Source organism: Scheffersomyces stipitis, chromosome 3 (genome assembly GCF_000209165.1).
Source record: "Scheffersomyces stipitis CBS 6054 chromosome 3, complete sequence".
NCBI lineage: Eukaryota > Fungi > Ascomycota > Pichiomycetes > Serinales > Debaryomycetaceae > Scheffersomyces > Scheffersomyces stipitis.
In genome coordinates this window covers 326373-346184 of record NC_009043.1, presented here as the reverse complement: position 1 = coordinate 346184, position 19812 = coordinate 326373, and the positions used below count along the sequence as shown (strand labels likewise).

Sequence of the window (19812 nt, the reverse complement as noted above, 5' to 3'; positions counted from 1 at the left end):
TTCTCCAAGCCCTGATACGAGCTTGAAGTAAGTTCTTCATGACATTTATTTATGTGCCATTTTATTAATGGCTCACTTCAATTCTACTTAATATCTTTTTTTATCTAATAATTATATGGGAATATACAAAAGGTTCTATTTTAGATATTTACTGTACCTTCTTCTTTTTCTTCTTGCTGACGTTACTTTCTTCTGCTGGCCTCTTCTTAGTGATGTTTCTAATCAACTTACCATCATCGATAAAGCCGAATTTACCCATTTTTCCGTTTTGGAAGGTCTCGGTTATATCCGAACAGTTCTTTAGAGACTGGTATTCAGACTTCAACACAACTTCAGCCATCTTTCTACGAGTGAATGCGACTCCATCTTCATATGGTAGAGCGGCAACTTCAGGGTATTGTTCCAATCTGGTTTGCAAAATCTTTTGAAAGTTGGACTTGAAGTTGTTGGTGAGCTTCTTGCCTTCGATAAGTTGGTAGCACTTCTGGAAGATACGGTTGATTTGCTTTTGTCTTGCTTCGTCATTCAATGTATCGAGATGTTCTTCCTTGTTGATTTCAGATATGACTGATAACACTTGGACTATAAATACTAACTCCGTGATCACTTCTCTACTCTTATAACAATCATAAGAGTCCAAAACAATTTCTACCTGCTCGTCTACGTCCTCCATGGACTCTGAGATATCGTTGAGAATAGAAAAGATTTGATCAAGGAATTCTCCAGTCAAATTAGTGTTATTCACAAAGTAGCTCTTGATTAGGGACAATGGTACTTCACCAAAATCGTGCAGAGATCCTTGTGATTCGACATATCCGTATCTTCTCAAAATTTCACTATTAGGGTGGTCGAAGTAACTGTTATAAACTTGCTCTCCCTTTTTGATGGGCTTGATACTTTTCATGATAAGGTCTCCTTCAGAATGGTTCAAACTAGCATTGTGTAAAGTGGTATCTGCGTTCAATGTGTCTGCCAATGGAACCATTGATTTGACTGCGCCATCGTTTTCTATGTCATCTTTGTAAATGTCATCAGGTTCAGCAACTTCTTCCTGCTCTTCGCTGTCTTCATTTCCTTCAAGTACGTCATCGTCATCTACTTCCAAGTCTTCTTCTTCATCTCCCTCTTCGTCTTGACTTTCATCTTCTTCCTCTACATTTTCTTTAGGAAGCTGAACATCGAAGGAGTACGACATAATTAAGCTGGCTACATTGTACAAGTCTTCTGTCGTAATTCCTTCCAACTCGTTCAAACCCAACTCTTCAATTATAATCCTGGGATACAATTTATTGAACATTTGTAAGGAGTCATCCTTTCCTACTCTTTCAAGAACTAGAGAAGGTTCCAAGCTCTTCAATTCTTCGTCTGACCAATGAACCAACTGGTTCAATTGGTAGTTTTCCTTGTCATTAATCGGCAAGACATTGAAGTACGGAAGCCATTTGCTGTTTTCCTTTTTCGCTTTCAATTCGTAAAGGAGTACAGTGATCAAACCTTCCCAGTGGCCCAACTTTTGCAACTTTTCCTTGAGATGTGGATGGTCATCCACTAAAGAACAGTTAGTTACATTTATAAGTGAGCTTCTTGGGATAGAATACAACACCTCGTCAGCATCAATATCTTCAACAGCGACTACTGCTCTTCCCTGGTGTTGGTCTCGCAAATCTACTATGGCGATCTTAGGAGAAATCGTTACACCGGACGATTCCAACCAAGTTGTGAACTTTTGGGAATCCTCATCGAATTTGGGCATTTTTTTGAAAAAGCTTCTCACTTTTTCTAACAAACCGAGATACATGTAAGGTGTCGATGTCAGACGGGGTTCTAGATGGAATGTGTAAGAAAAGAGTAAATTACCCAAACATGGAAACCATTTCGAGCCAGTGAAAAATTCTGAGATGGGGTCTTTTCGCGAACTCCGATAATATTGTAAAAACGGCTCTTGGGTGGCAGAATGGTTGCGAAAATAGAAAAAATATTGTTCATTAGAACGCTTCTTACTTTTTACTGTAGAATTGTTCATTTATGGTATGCATTCGTATATTCGTATTTGCGTAGTATTTTCAAACATTGAAAGTTCTTGAAGCAATTGGCAATCGTGTTTGCCATTGATTCACAGTTTAAGACTATGGTTCGTAGAAATAGTCTCTGGTGCGGTTCATGGATCTTATGGTTACTACTGGCTCTTGGGTTTACACTCCGTAGATCCAAGCACCTTCACATAGACTTTACTAGGTTGACGCAGACTGTTGCTCTCAGATAAGCGTCTTCTTCGATTGTAGTTATCATCACTGGTGGCTACACCGACAAGCAGGTCATTATAATTAAGTCTGATTCTGGCTATACTCTCGTGTTCATCTTCTTCAGATAGAAATTGAGGATATGCTCTCATTCTCTTACGTTTTTCCAAGTCCCATAAGTAGACAAATCCATCAGAGCCAGCTGTGAACAAAGTACCGTATGTCTTGTTGAAAGCTATAGAATTTACCGGATACACTAGATCGGCACCCGTGACTTTATCATGAGAGCGATGGCACTTGAAAGTGAACCGCTTCGTCTCCTGGACTTGCGGAGAAGAGTCGAAATACTCTACAGAGACTCTTCCGTCAATTGTCGATAGAGCGAAGCCCTCGTTATTTGGAAAACACTTGAGGTCTTTTATCTGGTATTTGAGTCCTACTTCTCGTTTCTCTACAGGAATCTTCAAGTTCCGGTGGTCATAGATCTCAATATTGTTGCCATTCAATCCCAAAGTCAAGTATACATCGCTGGCGTCCATAGTGAAGATCTTACGCCGCTGGTTGTCATGTGAAAGCTGGTTCACCAATATAGGCGCACGTTGCCTTGTATCGATTACTTGCAATTTTCCATTGAACGAACTCGCAGCTAATAACTTTTCTTTTCCAGGTATCACGGCAAAGTTGTTGATTCCATTGCCTATCTCGTCGTCACTGGACGGTGCCGCAAGGTTGACACCATTGTCTACTTGCGAGTTCTCAAAGTCAATGGGACGAATGGATCCATCGAGGAAACCGACAAAGGCACCGGTAGAACCAGCGTATGATAAACACAACGGGGTCTCGTCGGTTGCAAACGTCACTGATGCCTCTGTACGTGGTGGAGAGTCGGGATTAGCCAATATGGCAGAGCAGTCGTAGAGCAATATCTCATTGGACCATGTGGAGACTAGTGCGTGGTTCAGGTCCAGCGGAGAAAAGATGAAATCGGAGACAATGTCCAAATCCAGCGGGGTGGAAAGTTCAAAGAAGTCAGGCATTGTGTATGTGGGAAGTTTCTATATAAAGAGCATTGAATAATGGAAGAGGGAGACATGGTATTTGGAAAATTGAAATCTGGAGATGGTTATATGTCTGGTGATTCCTGCATGACACTAAATTGTGCACGTGATGCCATAATTAATTAAGGGAAAATATTATCCCAACTGAGACAGAGAGCTAAGTGTTCAGTACGATTTAATAGCCCAGCTACATGGATGGAGCTTTGTTGAAGTGAGTAGAAGAACAACCGTTGGTTTATACTGGTTTATGCTATTTTGAGTACGTAGACTTGAACTTCTAAATTAAAGCTAATTTCGTAGATGGAGATATCCCACATCTAACCGCAGCCATCTGTGTCACATGATTGTTCACACATGACCAATAAGGTACACTTATCGACTTTTCAGTATTCACATATCTATTCCCCTTCTTTCCAATCAATTTCTCCAACCATTCCAAGCCAATGCCCGTTCCTCCGCCCAACGCGTACGCTCCTGGAACGAAGCTCACGGTGGGCCTGCACCAGATCCAGATCATCCAGTACATTCTGGCTGGAGGCTTTGCTCATGTCTACACCTGTCACATTCTGCCAGCGTTCCAAGGTCTGGATATCGCCTGCTTGAAACGGGTAGCAGTGCCTTCCAAGTGGCAGTTGACTTTACTCAGACAAGAGGTAGATGCTATGCGACGTTTGCGAGGGAACAAACACATCGTCAGCTACATAGACTCGCATGCCCTGAGAATGACATCTAATACGCCTAATGCTAATTCAGACCAACAGTATGAGGTCTTCTTACTTATGGAGTATTGCCAGAACAATGGCTTAATTGACTTCATGAATACTCGTCTTGTGAACAAGCTTAATGAGCGTGAGATTGTGGATATTATGTTTCAGGTTACTATCGGCGTAGCCATGTGTCACCACCTCCGGCCACCACTCATTCATAGAGACATTAAGATTGAGAATGTGCTTATTGATGGAAATGGAACTTATAAATTGTGCGATTTCGGCTCTGCTGTCGGTTATATAGCTCCACCGAAACTGGCGCTGGAGCTACTGGTTTTACGTGAAGATATTATGCAACACACTACGCCCCAATACAGAGCTCCTGAGATGATAGACTTATCCAAGGGGTTCCCCATCGATGATAAGCTGGATATCTGGGCATTGGGCTGTTTTTTGTATAAGTTGTGCTACTACACGACTCCGTTCGAGCTGCCTAGCCATTCTTCGTTGGAAGATATGGAGACTGCCATTCTCAACAGCTCAACGACGTTGCGTTTCCGTGATCTGCCAGGTCTGATGTTTTCCGCACGATTGAAAAATGTCATAAAATGCTGTCTCCGTCCTGATCCTCGTAGAAGACCAAACGCTGTACAGCTCTTGGGTGAAATTGCTGTCATGCGTGGAGACTCCAAAGCCCCTGACGTAGTTCCCTTCAGTGTGAAAGAACTGATTCGTAAGTCTTCAAAGACAGAAGAAGTAGACCTTAATCCATTAGCTGTAAAGCATAAGGTAAATGCTGAAAACGTGGATTCTGTGAAGAAAGCTCCTGTTTCTGTTCAGGTTCAAACATCTCTTCTGATAGCAGGAACGAAGACTCCCGATCCGTTTGCTTCAATAGATAAATCGAAGTTGCTTGGCTCGGCTGGAGCTGAGATTCCTCGGTCGAAGTCTACCCATATTCGCGGGCCATCAGCTGATACCAAGACTCACAATCTCAACATATACAATGACGAAGTTGATTTGTACAAACATGCAAACAAGTCGACATCTGCTTTGGTGAATTATGTCCAGAGCCAGTTGAGCGGTAACCAGAGCACTAACTTGGTTAGTGGAAGAAGAAGCTTGGAGTCTAGAAGTGATAATGATACCCTCGACTTCTTACGCAATAAAGAAGAAAAGAACCATTCGCTCAAAAACTTCGCTAGAAACGACACTGGTGGTAGTATTAAGTTGGCCATTAGCCACTTAAGAAAAATCAGCACAGGAGGCAGTATCAATGGTGTTCAGAGTCCAGCTCATACGGGTGAAAAGCCCAGTAAGCGTAACAGTGTCAAAAAAATCTTGACTGGCGGAAAGCTCCGCAAATCCAGCTCTGAAGCTTCAAAATCTGATGAACATGATCATTTGAGAATTCCAGAAAGACCGTACCCAAAGCTCTCTATCCAGAAGAGAATGCAAATGTTGAAGGGATCCCTGGCTCCGGTGCGTAAACTGGCTGCAGGGTATGGGAAATACACTGACACCAGTGCTGCCGACGATATTGAAGCTATAAATGCCACGTTATCTGCCAACAGCACATCTTCTTCTGACGTAGACATTCCAAAATCTAATGGAAGCGACTCCAACTACAAACTTGTCCATTCGGCTCCAGATTATGCCAAGGAGAAGATTGGGGGACCTCCGAAGGTCCCGTTAAGCTTATCGTCTAGTAGAGACCAAATAGTAGTAGACAAGAAACGGTTCTCTCAACCGAAGTACAAACCATCCGGCAAGAAGGGACCTCCGCCTAAACCAAAGAAGCCGGTTCATTTAAAGTCGCTGGAGACAAAGCAAAGACGAGGTAGCAACTCCAGCGACGTCTCCTTACCCGACGTAGACGATCTTGAGAAGCAGTTCTCAAAACGATTTCCCAGTTACGTTTAATTCTCAATTCTATTCTGTCTATAATATTGTTATATCCTATCCAACTCTTGTTATATCCATAGAACAGGTACTGTAAGATAGTTTATGAAAATTATTCATCTATTCGCATAATACATAATGACTACTGTAAAATAGATAATGATTTATCATCTATTCGTATAATACATAAGGAGAACTAAAAGCTGCCAGCATTAGAGAGCAATTACAAAGTCGCCATATTGCAACTCAGTTGCTGCTCTCGCTGCTGGAGTACTCTTCGATGGAATCCAAGATGAAGTCAACACCTTCGTCGAATCTTTCGGCGATTATATCGTACAAGCCATCCACAGATGCCTTCAACACTCTGCCAAATTTTCTCCTTGGTCTCTTGTTGCTATCGTCACCTCCGTTTGCTTCAGTGGAACCATTTCCTAAACGAGTAGTTCCGTTCAGATTAACCCAACATGGATTCGAACAACTGGTGAAGATCACAGAGTTCTGATAGTACCAGTCCACCATTGACTCATCCATCACTGGGACCAAAGCCTTCAAGTTCGACCTGTTCACGAAGGCTACCGTACCCTTAACTAAATCTTTGATATCCTGAGATGGTCGTTTACCATATAGATGTACTATAGCTTGGTACGAATCACCAAAGCCGACAAACACTAACTTCTTTAACTGCGAAAAGTAGGCCAAATAGTTGTCCCAGATGTAAAGCAAGAGCTCCTGGGCGAAAAATGTGGGATTATAGGTAGAAGTCTGCTTTGAATTTCCAAAGGGAATGGGCAACTGGTATGACGGAACGTTGATATCTATGTAGCCAATTTTTTCTTTGGAATCGCTTTTGTCTGTTTCCTTCTTCATCTTCTCCATTATCTGCATCAAGGGATGTTCCAATATTACAGAAGAATTGCCCTCAATGCTTCCGTTGATTGGGTTGATGTTGGCCCAGATCTCCGGTGGATCGTGGATCGTAAGAACTACTACTGTGCTTTCATAGATATCTGGACTAGCTATTATGATATCGTCCAAATGCGATGGCAAGTCTGTGCTGAAGATGCCATTCTTTTCTCCTCCTTCAGTAGCACTGGAAATTATGGGGAGGTTGACAAACGAGTACTTGTTGAACAACTCATTGACTTGGTTGGCTCTTATTGGCTCACCAATGTTGAGCAATTGGTAGTTAGAGCCAGTGCCGTTCAAGTCGTAGACATCGTCAAATGAAGTTGTAGGAACCCCGTACCTCAAAGACTTCCAATATCTTGATTGAACCTTAACGACTTCATCTATTACTTCAATAGTCTCCAAATGAGGCTGCATAGACACTGTGGCTTCTGGAGGTTCTCCTACAAGAACTTTTGCTACACCTAGAGCACTCTTGCTGATAGAGTCCAAATTGTAGCCTCCTTCTAAAATCACCGCCAACTTACCCTTAGCTATGCCCTTCAACAAATGGGTCATGTAGCCATATCCAGCAGGTGTCACATGACATCCACCAATGATATCGCCGTCAGCAGCGTCGAATCCAGAACTTACGATAATGAGATCAGGGTCAAATTCAAGAATAACAGGAAGAACTACCCGGTTGAATGCATATATATAGTCTCCGTCGTGCATTCCTGGGTTTCTCCACGGAATATTGAGATTATACCCTTCCCCATCCTTTTCTCCTACCTGATCTGCTCCTCCGTACTTGGTACCGGGGTAGAATCTACCATTCTCATATCTATGTAAGGAAATGTAGAGAACTCTAGGATCGTCATAGAAAGACTTTTGTGTTCCATTTCCGTGGTGGATGTCCCAATCAACAATAACGATCTTGCGTACAGACTCAGGGTATGCCTTGAGGATGTTCTTGGCTGCAACAGCAACATTGCTGAAAAGACAGAACCCACCTGGAGTTTCTGGTTCAGCATGATGGCCCGGAGGTCTCACAATAGCCAACGAGTTTTTCACTCTGCCTTCAATAACTGCCTTACAAGCCTCAATGGTTCCTCCACATGAGAGTTTAGCTGAGAAGTACGAATCGTTATTCACATAAATAGAGTCACCCTTTTCGGTCTCCTCTAATAAACGCTCTCTAGACATAGTCTCTGTCGACTGGATGAATTTGAGATGACTTTCAGAATGGACTTCCAAGATTTCCTCAGCGGTGGCTTCCCTGATGGGGATTTTCACCATAAGAGGACCTATATCCTCGACACCTGATAGCGAGCTATCTACTATAAGGCCAGCCTCTGCAAGCTTCTTGTAGATTCGGTAGATACGACGCGGGTCTTCGGGATGTGGGTCAATGTACTCAAAGTAAGAAGTGAAAATTTTTGCATGGTATCTCATTCTCACGTCATACACCAATCCAGTCTTCAACGGACTATAGAACAACTGAGGTTTGGTGGGTGGGACTACTACAATCTGAGGCGTGCTTTGTTTAACACCAACACCGTTGGAAGCAACCGCAAGTTTTTCTCCAGTAATACCAACCACTTTGTGAGCATTCTTATCTTTTGGTGGCTCCTCTTGCTTGATTTTATCATCAGCTGTAGACTCCGAAAGAAGTTTCGTTTCAGATTTTACATTTCCGTCTTTCACGCCTTTCTCGATTTTTACTTCAACAGCAGGCTTAGCAATTTCTGGTATTCCTTGGGTTTCTATAGTTATTTCCTCGTTTTCTTTCAGTTCTTCTTTGTCCTTTCTATGTTCTTTATCTCTTCCATCTTCATCATTTGCACTTACTTGCTTATCTTCTTGACTCTGAGGTTTTGCTTGTTCTACTGCCTGCTTTGCTGGCTCGAATGTGGCTATCTTGTTTGCTGGTTCATCTTGATCCGTTGCCGACTTTTCCTTATCTAATTGTTCAATGTATGTTTCCACATTATTTTCAACTAGAGGCTCATTTTGCTCCGCAAGAGTAACAGAAGACTCGTTTCCAACTTTGGGCTCAAGCTTTATTCTCTTATGGTCATCGCCATTCGACACTGGTATCTGGTCCGGATTCCCTTTTGAAGCTTCTGTTGAATTGGTGTCTGGATGAAAATTTATGTCTGTCAGATTTTCAACAGTGCCAGAAACGGAAGTGTTAGACGTAGACTTAGTATCGGTGTCGGCGTCTTCAAGAAGCCTTTTTTTCGGAGCCGATTCGGGCGCAACGCCGGTTGGTTCCTCCGACATGATTTGTTGCTGCTTCTGGAGTGGTCCCTGTGTTTCTGTTGCAGCAAAAATGCAAGTTGTCGTGAATAAAGAAAGAAATGCAAAAATGTTAACTCAATTGAAAAACCAGCATCTTTTCTTAGTCGAGATTAAAAACACATCCAACCTGCAAACGGTCGTGCCAAACCTGCAAGTTATCATTCACGTGATAGTATTTCACTAATGCGACGATAGACTCATATGCAGGGTGTTCCATCTCATCCAAAGCAGCCCCTCCAAAGTGGATCCAACACAACAATTACCAGTGAGTAGTTGCCCGGTGGAAATGTAATTCCGGATTCTCGCTTGCGATTGCTTGTCTATGAAGCTTAAAATGACAAGATTCTTGCATTCAAGAACATAATGTAGTTGCCGTGTATGGTTCTATCTTCCGCAAATGCTATCTGATTGTCTGCCAGTTTGTGTCTTTGTGTCTGTTGTGTCTGCGGTGGGTCGATGTTAGTGCAGCATATCAGACAAAAGACAGATTTGGTGGCTATTTTGCTGGGAGCAATTGTGGTCACAAAAGAGAAAGGAAAATTGATTTTCCCAAAGTATCCGTATGGTTCCCTGTGTCATCCTGCTCTTTCGACCTTCTGCTTCGTCGTTCGGTTTTTGTTTTAGTGTTCCATGATGTCTCCTTCCTCCACAAACTACGGCCAAAATTGGGTGCAAGTTCTATCTTTATTGAGTGCATGATTTTCTATGCAGCGTATGCAGGCGGATGGCGTATCTAAAAAAGCTCTTACGAAAATTTATTCAGTCACATGATTCATCACGTGAATATTTCGGCACGTATGTCGGTGAATAGGCTGTCCTGACTCATTTTGCACCTTTTCTGGAACCAATGTTCAGACAGCTAGCATTCAAGAAGATGTTCTCGAGGTATCTCGAAGACTGTCACTTTCCTATTTTCCAAAAAGCATCGGTATTACATTTACAATAATGTCGTTGCTAGTACCCAACGAGCGAGACCACGTAGATGCCCATGAGGATTTGGATCAGGATGAGCTTTACTATAAACGAATTGCCGAGATAAGGGCCAAGGCTGACGTGTTGAATTGTGCTAGTACTTCAGAAAGTTCGGAAAGTGACTCTACGTTTTCGTGGGATTTTGAGCCTGTTCAAGGTTTTTTCATGCAGACATCAGACAATACAGATGATATGAAGTTTAACTATGCTACCCAAGGCTTTGGAACCACCAAGCCGTGGGAAGAACTCATAGATAGACTTGAACTGCTCAATTCGACTTCTGTACCGAATACGAAGTACAAAATGCTATTCTTGGCAAGACACGGCCAAGGTTGGCACAACATCGCTTCACATAAATACCCTAAGGCAGATTGGTTTAGTAGATGGAGATTTGTGGGAACCGATGGCGAGATCGAATGGGGTCCAGACGCGAAATTAACAGATTTGGGCATTTCTCAGGCAAAGGAAAATGGAGAATTGTGGAAGAGCCAGCTTGAAAATGGTGCTCCACTTCCCACTAAGTTCTATGTGTCTCCCTTACTGAGGTCCATTGATACTTTATTCCATACGTGGAGAGATATCGAAATACCGAGACCCATTGTAATAGAAAATGTACGAGAAACCATCGGAGTGCATCTCTGTCATGAAAGAACTACGAAGTCTGCTCTTGAGTCTAAATATACTGATCTTGATTTTGAAGAAGGTTTTACTGAAGATGATTTGTTGGCTCAAAAGTATTCTACAGTTAGAGAACAGCTTCACCAACAGTTTCTCCGTGTAGACGGAGTTCTTCAGAAGATTTTCGACGAGGACGAAGACAGCATTATTTCCATAACGTCACACGCTGGAACCATAAGAGGTTTCATCACAGTCATTGGCCATCGTAAATTCACTATTCCTACTGGGGGAATGATTCCAATAGTCGTGAAGGGGACAAAAAACAATGTAAAAAGAAATTAATCACGACAGAAGTGATAAATAGACATCTAAGGAGTTTGTTTCGTATATCCATAGAGAAACTACATATGAAGAACGGCCCTTGTATTGATGATGGATGATGCTTCGGCCAAGCAAGACGTTGAACAAACGAAAAACACTTCAACAAAGATCATATAAAATACAATAGATAGAATAAAACTCACATGAAATACACAACTAGACCCACAAGAGCGATATGATACGGCATTGAAGAAATTGTATATGGATTTAGTGTTTAGATTTCAAGAATAAATAATCGGTATATGTGTGCTTTATGCAGGATCTGAAATTTTCAGTATACCGATTTGCTCATCTCTGTAAATTGCTTAGTTTGCAACTGGTTCGATATTCTTTTGGAAAGACTTCAATATTCACTGATACACAATGAGACAGAAGAGGGCCAAGTCGTACAAGCGTCAGATGAACGTATATCTCCATACGTTCAAGTTCAGAGAACCTTTCCAGACCATAGTAGATAGCGAATTGGTTCTTAACTGTGAGAAGGCATCCTATGACATTGTGAAAGGGTTGAACAGAACAATTCAAGGCGAGACCAAGCCAATGATAACTCAGTGTTGTATGCAAGCACTTTACGACAGCAAAAATCAGAGTGCCATTGATATTGCCAAGCAGTTTGAGAGACGTAGATGTAACCACAGAGAAGCTATAGATCCCAGCTTATGTGTCCAGTCTATTGTGAATATTGAAGGTGTTAATAAGCACAGATATGTGGTGGCAGCTCAAAATTATGAATTGAGAGTTAAGTTGCGCAAAGTGCCTGGTGTGCCGTTGATTTTCATGAACAGAGCCGTGATGGTCATGGAGCCGATTTCTGAAGCTACTTCCAAGTACAGTGAAGCCTTTGAAAGAAAGAAGCTCACGGCTGGTTTGAATGATGCAAAGTATACTGGTATTGTGCCGAAGGAATCAGAAGTGGAACTGAAGGAAGCTGTTCAACAGCCAGCTCCAAAGAAGAGAAAGGGACCCAAGGGTCCTAACCCATTGAGTATAAAGAAGAAGAAGACAGAAACTAAGGAAGATACTACAGAAAAGAAACCAACACGCAGAAAGAGAAGCCACAGGAAGGTTGAAGAAAAAGATGAAGCTGGTGAAACACAAGAATCCGTAGAAGCTGAAAAATCAGAAGAAGTGGACTCTTAAGTCACCCAAAATATCACTACACTTTCGAACACTTTTGACGAGTTCCCTCGTTTATTGTATGTATAATATATATCATAATAACAATCATTAATGCATAGAGTCTAGACTTCTATTTGGGTATTCTCTTCTGCAAGCAAGTCAAACGAGTTCATACTCTTGACAGGCTGAGGGGTCGATTCTCTCGTTGGGGTACTGGCGACGTTATCAATCTTGAGAACGTAGGTAGCACTTTCGTCTATAGAGCACAACTTACAGTCAAAGGCCAATGACTTCTCACGAAGCACCTTCCGCAACGTCTTCAGCAACAAATACAACTCGTTTTCGTCTTCTGGCGTCACTTTCTCGAAGGTTGTATTAAAGTAAAAGATGAAAGTAGACTCCTTGAGCCACTGAAATTTCGGTTCCTTATTGGAAAACTTTTCGAGATACTTGTTCAACTCGTTCTCCAAGTCGTCCTTCACTATGCCGAAAAAGACGTCTTGGATGATCAAGGCGTTGAACGCTGCCTTTTCGATATCCTGTTGTTTCAATTCATTCACCTTGTTAGCCTCTTGAATTAAACTATCTTTATGAGCTATAGCTTTGGCTACTGTCATTTCTGGCAATTTCGACATCCGAGTAATGACAATGAACACGGACCGTTTGGGGTCCTTGTCTTGCGATTCACTATAGAGTTTGTACGCTTCAGCCAACTCGTGTACAAACGTACGTTGAGGGGAAGTCATGGGTGGGAAATGGAAAGTTCTCTTGGGTGACTTGACCTCTTGATCGAGTTGGACATAGTAATCTTCAACAAAGGTTCTCATGACATTCTCAATACGTGAACACCAAGTAGTTTGAGCCTGGAAGGTAGACATTACCAGCTCTGAATAAGGAATCTCATCTTTCAAGGTATCATTGGCATCACCTACCATGAATGCAGAACGCAACTCGGTGTCTCTCTTAGATTTGATACATTCTTCGTCGCATTCAAGAGTACTTCCAATGAGAGAAGAATTTTCTACAGTACTTCCACAAGGCACTTTCTTCTTGACACGACCGCATTCACATGTCACTTGGACCAACTCTGTGCATCTGGTAATATCACAATTAGCGCTTTTGCCGACTTTATTGGCATGGCATTTCATTTTACACAAGTGCGGACAATTCTTTCTGACCTTCTTGCAGAGAGCCATGCAGAGGGATGAACTGTTATGAATGTTATCTTTGGTACAACGAGAAGAACAGGATCTGAGACAAGGATGTCCACACAGCATAGCAACAGTGCAAATGGAGCCACAAGATACATTTTCTTGCGAGCAGAGAATACCAGGAATATCTGCCTTCAATCCACAATTACATTCTTTAGCAACTAAAGCAGTACACTTAGGACAGGCTACAGCATCCTCATGACACTCATGAGGTTCTGGACGATGACCACAAGCTTTGGGCCTAACACACTGCTCATGGCAAACAAGTTTGCTTCCACAACGAACTGGTGCTGGAAGAACAGTTTTTCCACAATTGCACACCAAGTCTTCGTTGGTGGATTCGTAGCAAACTCCACATGGCCCAGGATGGCACAATGCTTCACAGTAATGTTGGCCGCAAGATTTCAATCTATTACATGTCTTCATACATATATGTATAGCTTCCATCGTCATTATCTCGTCGTTAAAATTCGATCTGGTATTATTTCTGATTGCCTTCTTCTTGTCTCGTTCTCGTTTAAGAGCTACCTGTTCATACTGACAACACTGCTCACGGTGATAATGCTTTCTGCAATTCAAAAGAACAGAGCACTTATGTTTACACTTGGGTTGGTAACCCTCCTGAATGAATCTACACATTACAGAAAACGTCTCATGGCCACAGGCACACTTGATGTCCTTCTTAGAAAAGCATTCGCATGGACCAGGATGGCATTTCATTAGACAATGACAGCCGCAAGGTAACACCTTATCACAGCGTGAATCACATTGCGGAATTGGATCAGTACAGTTCGTTCTACCTTTTGCCTCTACATGCGTCTTTCCACAGTAGCAGGTATCGACTTGCGAGGGATCAAGTCTGCAGATCTCGACTTGCTGTGGAAGAGGCTGACACTCTAAGTCCCGATAATGGTTGTTACAGTTGTAGTACACCCGCGTCTTCTTGGTGCAACGTCCTCCACCAATCCATGAATTACCTTCCGAGTCGTGGCATTCTTCAAGTTGTTTTTCGTGGCAGCTCAATTGCAAGTCTTCCTTTCCACAGTAACATTTGAGAGATACGCTCTCTTCACAAACTCCACAGAAACCAGAATGGCATCCACGTTTACATTTGTGCTTCAAATCGCAAATTACAATTTCACAGGGATTACTGCAGTTCCAGCCAGTTTCGTATGGAGTGATTAAGCAAGGCACTTGTTTGGCTTCTTTCCCACATTGACATTTCATTAAGGGTCCCATTGCACCACAAATCGGATGGGCACCAGGATGACAAATGGAACTACAAGAATGGACACAATTTTCATATTGACTGTTACAGGAGTTGCCACAGCTGAACGGAGACAAAGGGTTAGCATGTGGATTCACAACCCTTCCACACCAACAGGTAAAGCGAGAGGGGATATTCTTAATAGCAACATTACAAGCTGGACATCTCCATTGCTTACTAGTCTTGTCAGTTGACGAACCACGAAGTGCCCAGTCCTTGATACAATCAAGGTCATACACTCTGTAGCATTCGTCACAAGACCATACTTGAGAGTGCTGATCGATCTCCCCAGTACAAACCAAACAGATATAAGTACCATCTTGGATTTCTCGGATAATAGTGGAAGCAAGTGTTTCATCATTGTACTCTTCATCTTCAGAAAGTTCTTCATATTCTTCAAGTTCTTCATCAAGTTCTTCATCTTGAAATTCTTCTTCTTTGGTTTGTTCGTATTCATCAATATCTTCGGTATCGCTTTGGCTCACTTCATTCAGTACTTCTTCTTTCAATCTTTCGTTGTTTTCTCTGTCAATCTCTTTCTGGTCTTCTTGAGGACGAGCTCTCTCATCGGAGCCATCTGAAGCCAGTTCTAGAACATCAACCAGAGGGTCTACACAAACTTCTTCTTCTGAATTCAGTATCTCACTCACTAGCGGTGGCCCAGGATCGCCTGGATCTGGCGACTCATTCATTGCTCAAGTATAATGCTAGAATTTGTAGATTTGAACAAGAAATTAGTCATAATGATATCAGATTTTTCAGCCAAAAAGCTGGGTGGTCGTATGCAGGCCATCGCTTCCCCAGTTTATCTTCAATTTGAGATACATAGAAGGTTCTAAAGGCATTAAAAAGTTCATCACATTCTATATGAATAGTAATATTAGCTATAATAAACAAGTTTTAGATGACATGGAAGTAACATATTAAGTAGCAATTGCACTGAAAAACCGCCAATACCGTAAGAGCCAAACAACAATAAAAAAGAAGTTGCAAAATTAATATTAACATAGATAAAACAAATCGCGGAACATGATTCGATTTGCCATACACCATTTTGAAAGATCGTTGAAGCAAATCGCACAATCGAAGTCAAAAAACAAGCAAATCCAACGTAATAAAGAATCATAAGGAAGCCCCATCTCTTATAAACAAAATCATTACTTTTCTTTATCCTCACACACTATAAGTCTAACCAATACTCACTCTCTTCTGTTTCCTCTCTACTTAACCAATTCTCACACTTCTTCTTTTGAAGAAATCCATGACCTTTCTTGCAGCACTAGCTTCTTTGGCATTGGCGGAAGAAGTAGCTGTAGACGTGGAAATGGAAGATCTCTTGGATTGAGAAGAAGAGCTGGAGTTGATTCTTTTTTGATCCTTCGAATGATTCTGACTGGAAATGTTTGCTTCTGTCGATGGCTCCAATACCTTCTTGTGACCTGTCTTCAGATTGTTATTGGTATTAGAATGCATTGAAGACAAGTTGGAAGATGAAGAGTTATAGGTACTGTAGAAAGAAAGAATGCTGAATCTGTTACGTTTCTTTTGTTCTTTATTCTCCTTGTTAGCTTCACGGTGATCCCTGGAAATAGAATCTCTCTTGTTCAGTCTAACTTCGGAACTATTTCTGTGTTCGTGTCTGGAAGTTTCTCTTGCTGATTCTCGTCTTGCAATCGCAGCAGGTGAAATAATCGAGTCTACAGTTTCTTGCGACTTCTCTTGGACCATTTGCACAGTTCCTTCAGATTTCTTCATCTTTTCCAGGATCATCTCGACATCAGATGCATTTTCAGGAAGTGATTCTTTCGATTTTGAAGCTGGTGCAACTTCTTGGACAGCCTCTTGTGAAACAGGTACGTCATTCACGGAAGGTGAGAGCTGGGTATCAAATGTTGGCAGTTGATTTATTTGTGGAGTTATTGTAGTTTCGTGAGATTCTTTCTGTTTCTCCAACTGGCTAGTATTGAACAGTTCCTTCAACTCCAATGTATCAATCTTATCTTCCAAGTAGCTCAATACAGAGTTTCTCTTGTTGGCTGCATCTGGTGAACCGTTGTTAACATTAGATGTGTTCTCGTTGCTCAACACGCCATTAACGTGTACATGAGTGACAACGGAGTTTCTTCTGGAGTTACTTCCAGTTCTGGGAGACCTGCCAACAGGGCTACTACAAGAGCTCGCTACTTCACTAGATGTCACAGAGATGGGAGAAGACTTGGTTGGGGAGGTGGATAAGAATTGGGGCATTGGGACATTGATAGGTGAAGGCATCTTCATGTAATCAAAAAGCACAGAAGAGCCCGAGTTGTTGCCTGAAATCAAAGTGGATGTCATAGAAGATGGGTGATAAGAGGTAGGTCTTGGCTTCTTGTGGGTATGAGGCAATCTGTTAGAGTCTCTAGAAGATGCTGTAGAAGCTGACAAAGGTGCAACTGGAGTTGTGGGTAATAATCCAATAGTATGTTCGCCTTCTTGGGCTGTTTTGGTGGGACTTTCGATGATCGTAGAGATTGCCGTACCGGTGTAAGTCGTAGATCTGGAAACAGCGGGGTTGGGGAAAATATGGTAGTTGCCCTTAGAAGTCGTTGGTGGGGGGTTTGGATTGAAGATTGGCTGGATAAGTGAGTCTACAGAAGAAACAGAAGTTCTAGAGTTGTTATCGTTTACGACAGCCTTGAGAGCATTACTGGCTGTTGGGTACGTGTTGGAGATAGATGCAGACTTTGTGTGGCCACGAGACGACTTTGTAGGAGAAGGACTTGACCTTGTTGAGGTTGACAACTCCGCGGTGTTCATAGCGGTCATGTTGGTGTTGAGCTTAGGTAAAGCTACAGCATTAGCCAACGAGGACGAAATTGATGGAGAAGAGTACAACTGACTGATGCTAGTTGATGAGTACGATCTTCCATGCGAAGAGCCTGAACTCGAAGAAGCAATCATGAGAGCTGAGCTGTTTGTTCTTTCGTTTATCATCGAGAATCTCTTTTGAGAATTTGAAGATGAAGCAGAAGCAGTAGCAGCAGTCACAGCAGCAGACATATCCTTTTCCTTGTGGATCCTGTCCCATTCCGGCTGTCTGATGGACAACAAGTTAGCATATGGACTCAACCAGGTGTGGTTTCTGATATCGTTGATGTTGATTCTCTTCTTGGGGTCTGGCACAATAATTTTCCGCAACAAATCTCTGGCCAATGGAGATACGTATTCGGGGAAAGTCAAAGGTGTTTTACAGATGTAACGGTACAATCTGACGATGTCTGAACCATCTTCATTTTCTGGATCATCATCAAACGGCAAGTAGCCAGATAACATGGCATAGAGAATTACACCTAAAGACCAAATGTCGACTTTCCTGCCTTCGTAAGGTGATTGTGTCAACACCAATTCTGGAGCGGCATAACAAGGAGAGCCACAGCTTGTTTTCATGAGGTCGTTCTTATCCTTATTGTAGGAATTGACGAAACCAAAGTCGGTAATTATGACGTTCTTGTGCTTGTCCAAAAGCAAGTTTTCCAACTTTAAGTCACGATGGATAAGACCTTTTGAATGCATGTAGTCTACACCGCTTACGAGCTGGGCAAAAAGCTTTTTGGCTACGTTTTCTTTGAGATACTTGTGATGCAAAATGTAGTCAAAGAGCTCTCCTCCGGAGGCGTATTCCAAGACGATTCCGATGTATTTACCACTTTTCATCACTTCTACTAAGTTGACGATGTTAGGATGGTTGAGTAGCTTGAGGGAGTTGATTTCGCGATGGATTTTCACTTCTGAATCGGAATCCTTCTGAATTGAAGCCCTCTTGATGAGTTTTATAGCCACTTGACTGGGATGTTTTCCGTCTTTTCTCCAGCCAAGCTTGACTTTTCCGAACTCTCCTTCTCCGAGTGTCGAGCCGAGGATGTAATTGCCGAATCTGACTTCTCTGTGAACACGTTTAACGACGTTGGGATTGATATTGGAAGCACTACGAGGAGTAGAAGCAACTGTGGTGGACATTTCTGAGCCAACAGCAGTGTGACTAACAGGCGGGATTGGCCCGGCAGTAGATGCTACGAATGCTGTCATTATGTATGTGATATGAATGGAGGATTAGGAATGATAGAAATGAATTGTATCTTCTAGAATAGATAATTTAGATAGTGTATGATATGAAGATTCTGATGTTACTAGAAGGTGTAGACGTCTGAGATATTGAATGAAGTTATTAATCTTTGATGAATAGTAATGGAATGAAGAATCTAACAAAAAGTTTCTTTGACGAGTATCAAATAAAAAGATGAAAACGTTAATGTATCAGACGACGATATGACTGTAGAGGTATTAACGATGATTAAGGATGTTTCAACTCGTTTGTGGTTCAGCTTATGTTGCCTGCGGTTCTTGTGGAGTGTTGATGATGATACCGTGGTGCGAAATGTATCACTGTTTAATTCTAGTCAAAAGACTTCTTTCAAAACTTTCAAAGACTTTTCTGACAAAACCTTGACGACAGACTTCAGTCACGGTTATGTATAGCAGTGACGGAAAGAAAGACACAGAGCAAACAAAAGTAGTCAGGATTCTCGCAGCTGTTTCTGCCCCGCCAGAAAAAAGCTTCTGTTTTATATATACAAACAATACCCTGACCAAAGCTTACCAGGTATGGCCAGAGATTGTTTTCTGAAACTGGTTGGTTGTTTATTACTGCCAGGCTGTGGCCTGTATGTAGACCACAAATATTTTCCCAAACGGAACAATTTCACATCTGGTGTTTATGTTTTCGCCGCAGCCACGACATGCCAAAGTGTCTGTTGACGACCCTGCCGTTTTGGGAACGTGCTGCATGATTGTCTGTGCAACCGAACACTTCTTTAGAACGGGGTATTTCCTGTTTGGGCAGACAAATCGGGCAACGCCAATAGAGTCATGTAACAAGAGGCTTCAGTTTCAGGGTATCCATCTGGTGGCTGGCCCCGAGCATCTGCTACAGCTTCTGTCATCTCGATCATATGTTGGTCTACGCTGATGTATACTCTGCTACCATTGTCTATCTCCATGCCACTTTTTTTGTCTGTTCTTCGGTCCCAGCAGTTTGTTCGACCATGCAGCTGTGCAGCCAGCTTTTGTCTGTTGCGATGCCATTATTTTCTCTCTGTTGCACATTGGTGT

The 19812-nt window shown here is 42.2% G+C and overlaps 8 protein-coding genes across 8 annotated transcripts; 3 read left to right on the top strand and 5 right to left on the bottom strand. All coding sequences in view use genetic code 12, as the record gives it.

Annotated features, from left to right (window-relative positions):
- Window positions 1–148: 148 nt before the first annotated feature.
- On the bottom strand, window positions 149–1753 carry RMS1 (putative transcription regulator; the record flags this gene model as incomplete). Its single annotated transcript, XM_001383310.1, has 1 exon — window positions 149–1753. One exon carries the CDS (start codon window positions 1751–1753, stop codon window positions 149–151), a length of 1605 nt encoding a protein of 534 aa, XP_001383347.2.
- Window positions 1754–2176: 423 nt separating this feature from the next.
- BUB3.1 (cell cycle arrest protein) lies at window positions 2177–3277 on the bottom strand (the record flags this gene model as incomplete). The annotated part of the gene is made up of 1 exon (XM_001383309.1): window positions 2177–3277. The coding sequence occupies one exon, from the start codon at window positions 3275–3277 to the stop codon at window positions 2177–2179; it is 1101 nt and encodes a 366-aa protein (XP_001383346.2).
- A 464-nt stretch (window positions 3278–3741) lies between these two features.
- PICST_44052 (serine/threonine protein kinase) lies at window positions 3742–5928 on the top strand (the record flags this gene model as incomplete). The annotated part of the gene is made up of 3 exons (XM_001383657.1): window positions 3742–4761; window positions 4795–5595; window positions 5671–5928. The coding sequence occupies 3 exons, from the start codon at window positions 3742–3744 to the stop codon at window positions 5926–5928; spliced, it is 2079 nt and encodes a 692-aa protein (XP_001383694.2).
- An 84-nt stretch (window positions 5929–6012) lies between these two features.
- PICST_71431 (histone deacetylase A) lies at window positions 6013–9112 on the bottom strand. The gene is made up of 2 exons (XM_001383308.1): window positions 8824–9112; window positions 6013–8322 (listed from the first exon to the last, which is right to left on the bottom strand). Exons 1-2 carry the CDS (start codon window positions 9076–9078, stop codon window positions 6154–6156), a joined length of 2424 nt encoding a protein of 807 aa, XP_001383345.2. The 5' UTR covers window positions 9079–9112; the 3' UTR covers window positions 6013–6153.
- A 929-nt stretch (window positions 9113–10041) lies between these two features.
- On the top strand, window positions 10042–11028 carry PMU2 (phosphomutase homolog; the record flags this gene model as incomplete). The annotated part of the gene is made up of 2 exons (XM_001383656.1): window positions 10042–10151; window positions 10188–11028. The coding sequence occupies 2 exons, from the start codon at window positions 10042–10044 to the stop codon at window positions 11026–11028; spliced, it is 951 nt and encodes a 316-aa protein (XP_001383693.2).
- A 402-nt stretch (window positions 11029–11430) lies between these two features.
- On the top strand, window positions 11431–12072 carry PICST_43653 (predicted protein; the record flags this gene model as incomplete). Its single annotated transcript, XM_001383655.1, has 1 exon — window positions 11431–12072. A coding segment is annotated over one exon (642 nt), but the record flags the coding sequence as incomplete, so codon positions are not given.
- A 236-nt stretch (window positions 12073–12308) lies between these two features.
- On the bottom strand, window positions 12309–15098 carry FAP1 (FKBP12-associated protein; the record flags this gene model as incomplete). Its single annotated transcript, XM_001383307.1, has 2 exons — window positions 12309–12755; window positions 13119–15098. Coding segments are annotated over 2 exons (2427 nt in total), but the record flags the coding sequence as incomplete, so codon positions are not given.
- A 790-nt stretch (window positions 15099–15888) lies between these two features.
- Window positions 15889–18660, bottom strand: PICST_57744 (protein kinase; the record flags this gene model as incomplete). The annotated part of the gene is made up of 3 exons (XM_001383306.1): window positions 15889–17062; window positions 17087–17238; window positions 17305–18660. 3 exons carry the CDS (start codon window positions 18658–18660, stop codon window positions 15889–15891), a joined length of 2682 nt encoding a protein of 893 aa, XP_001383343.2.
- Between the last annotated feature and the right edge of the window lie 1152 nt (window positions 18661–19812).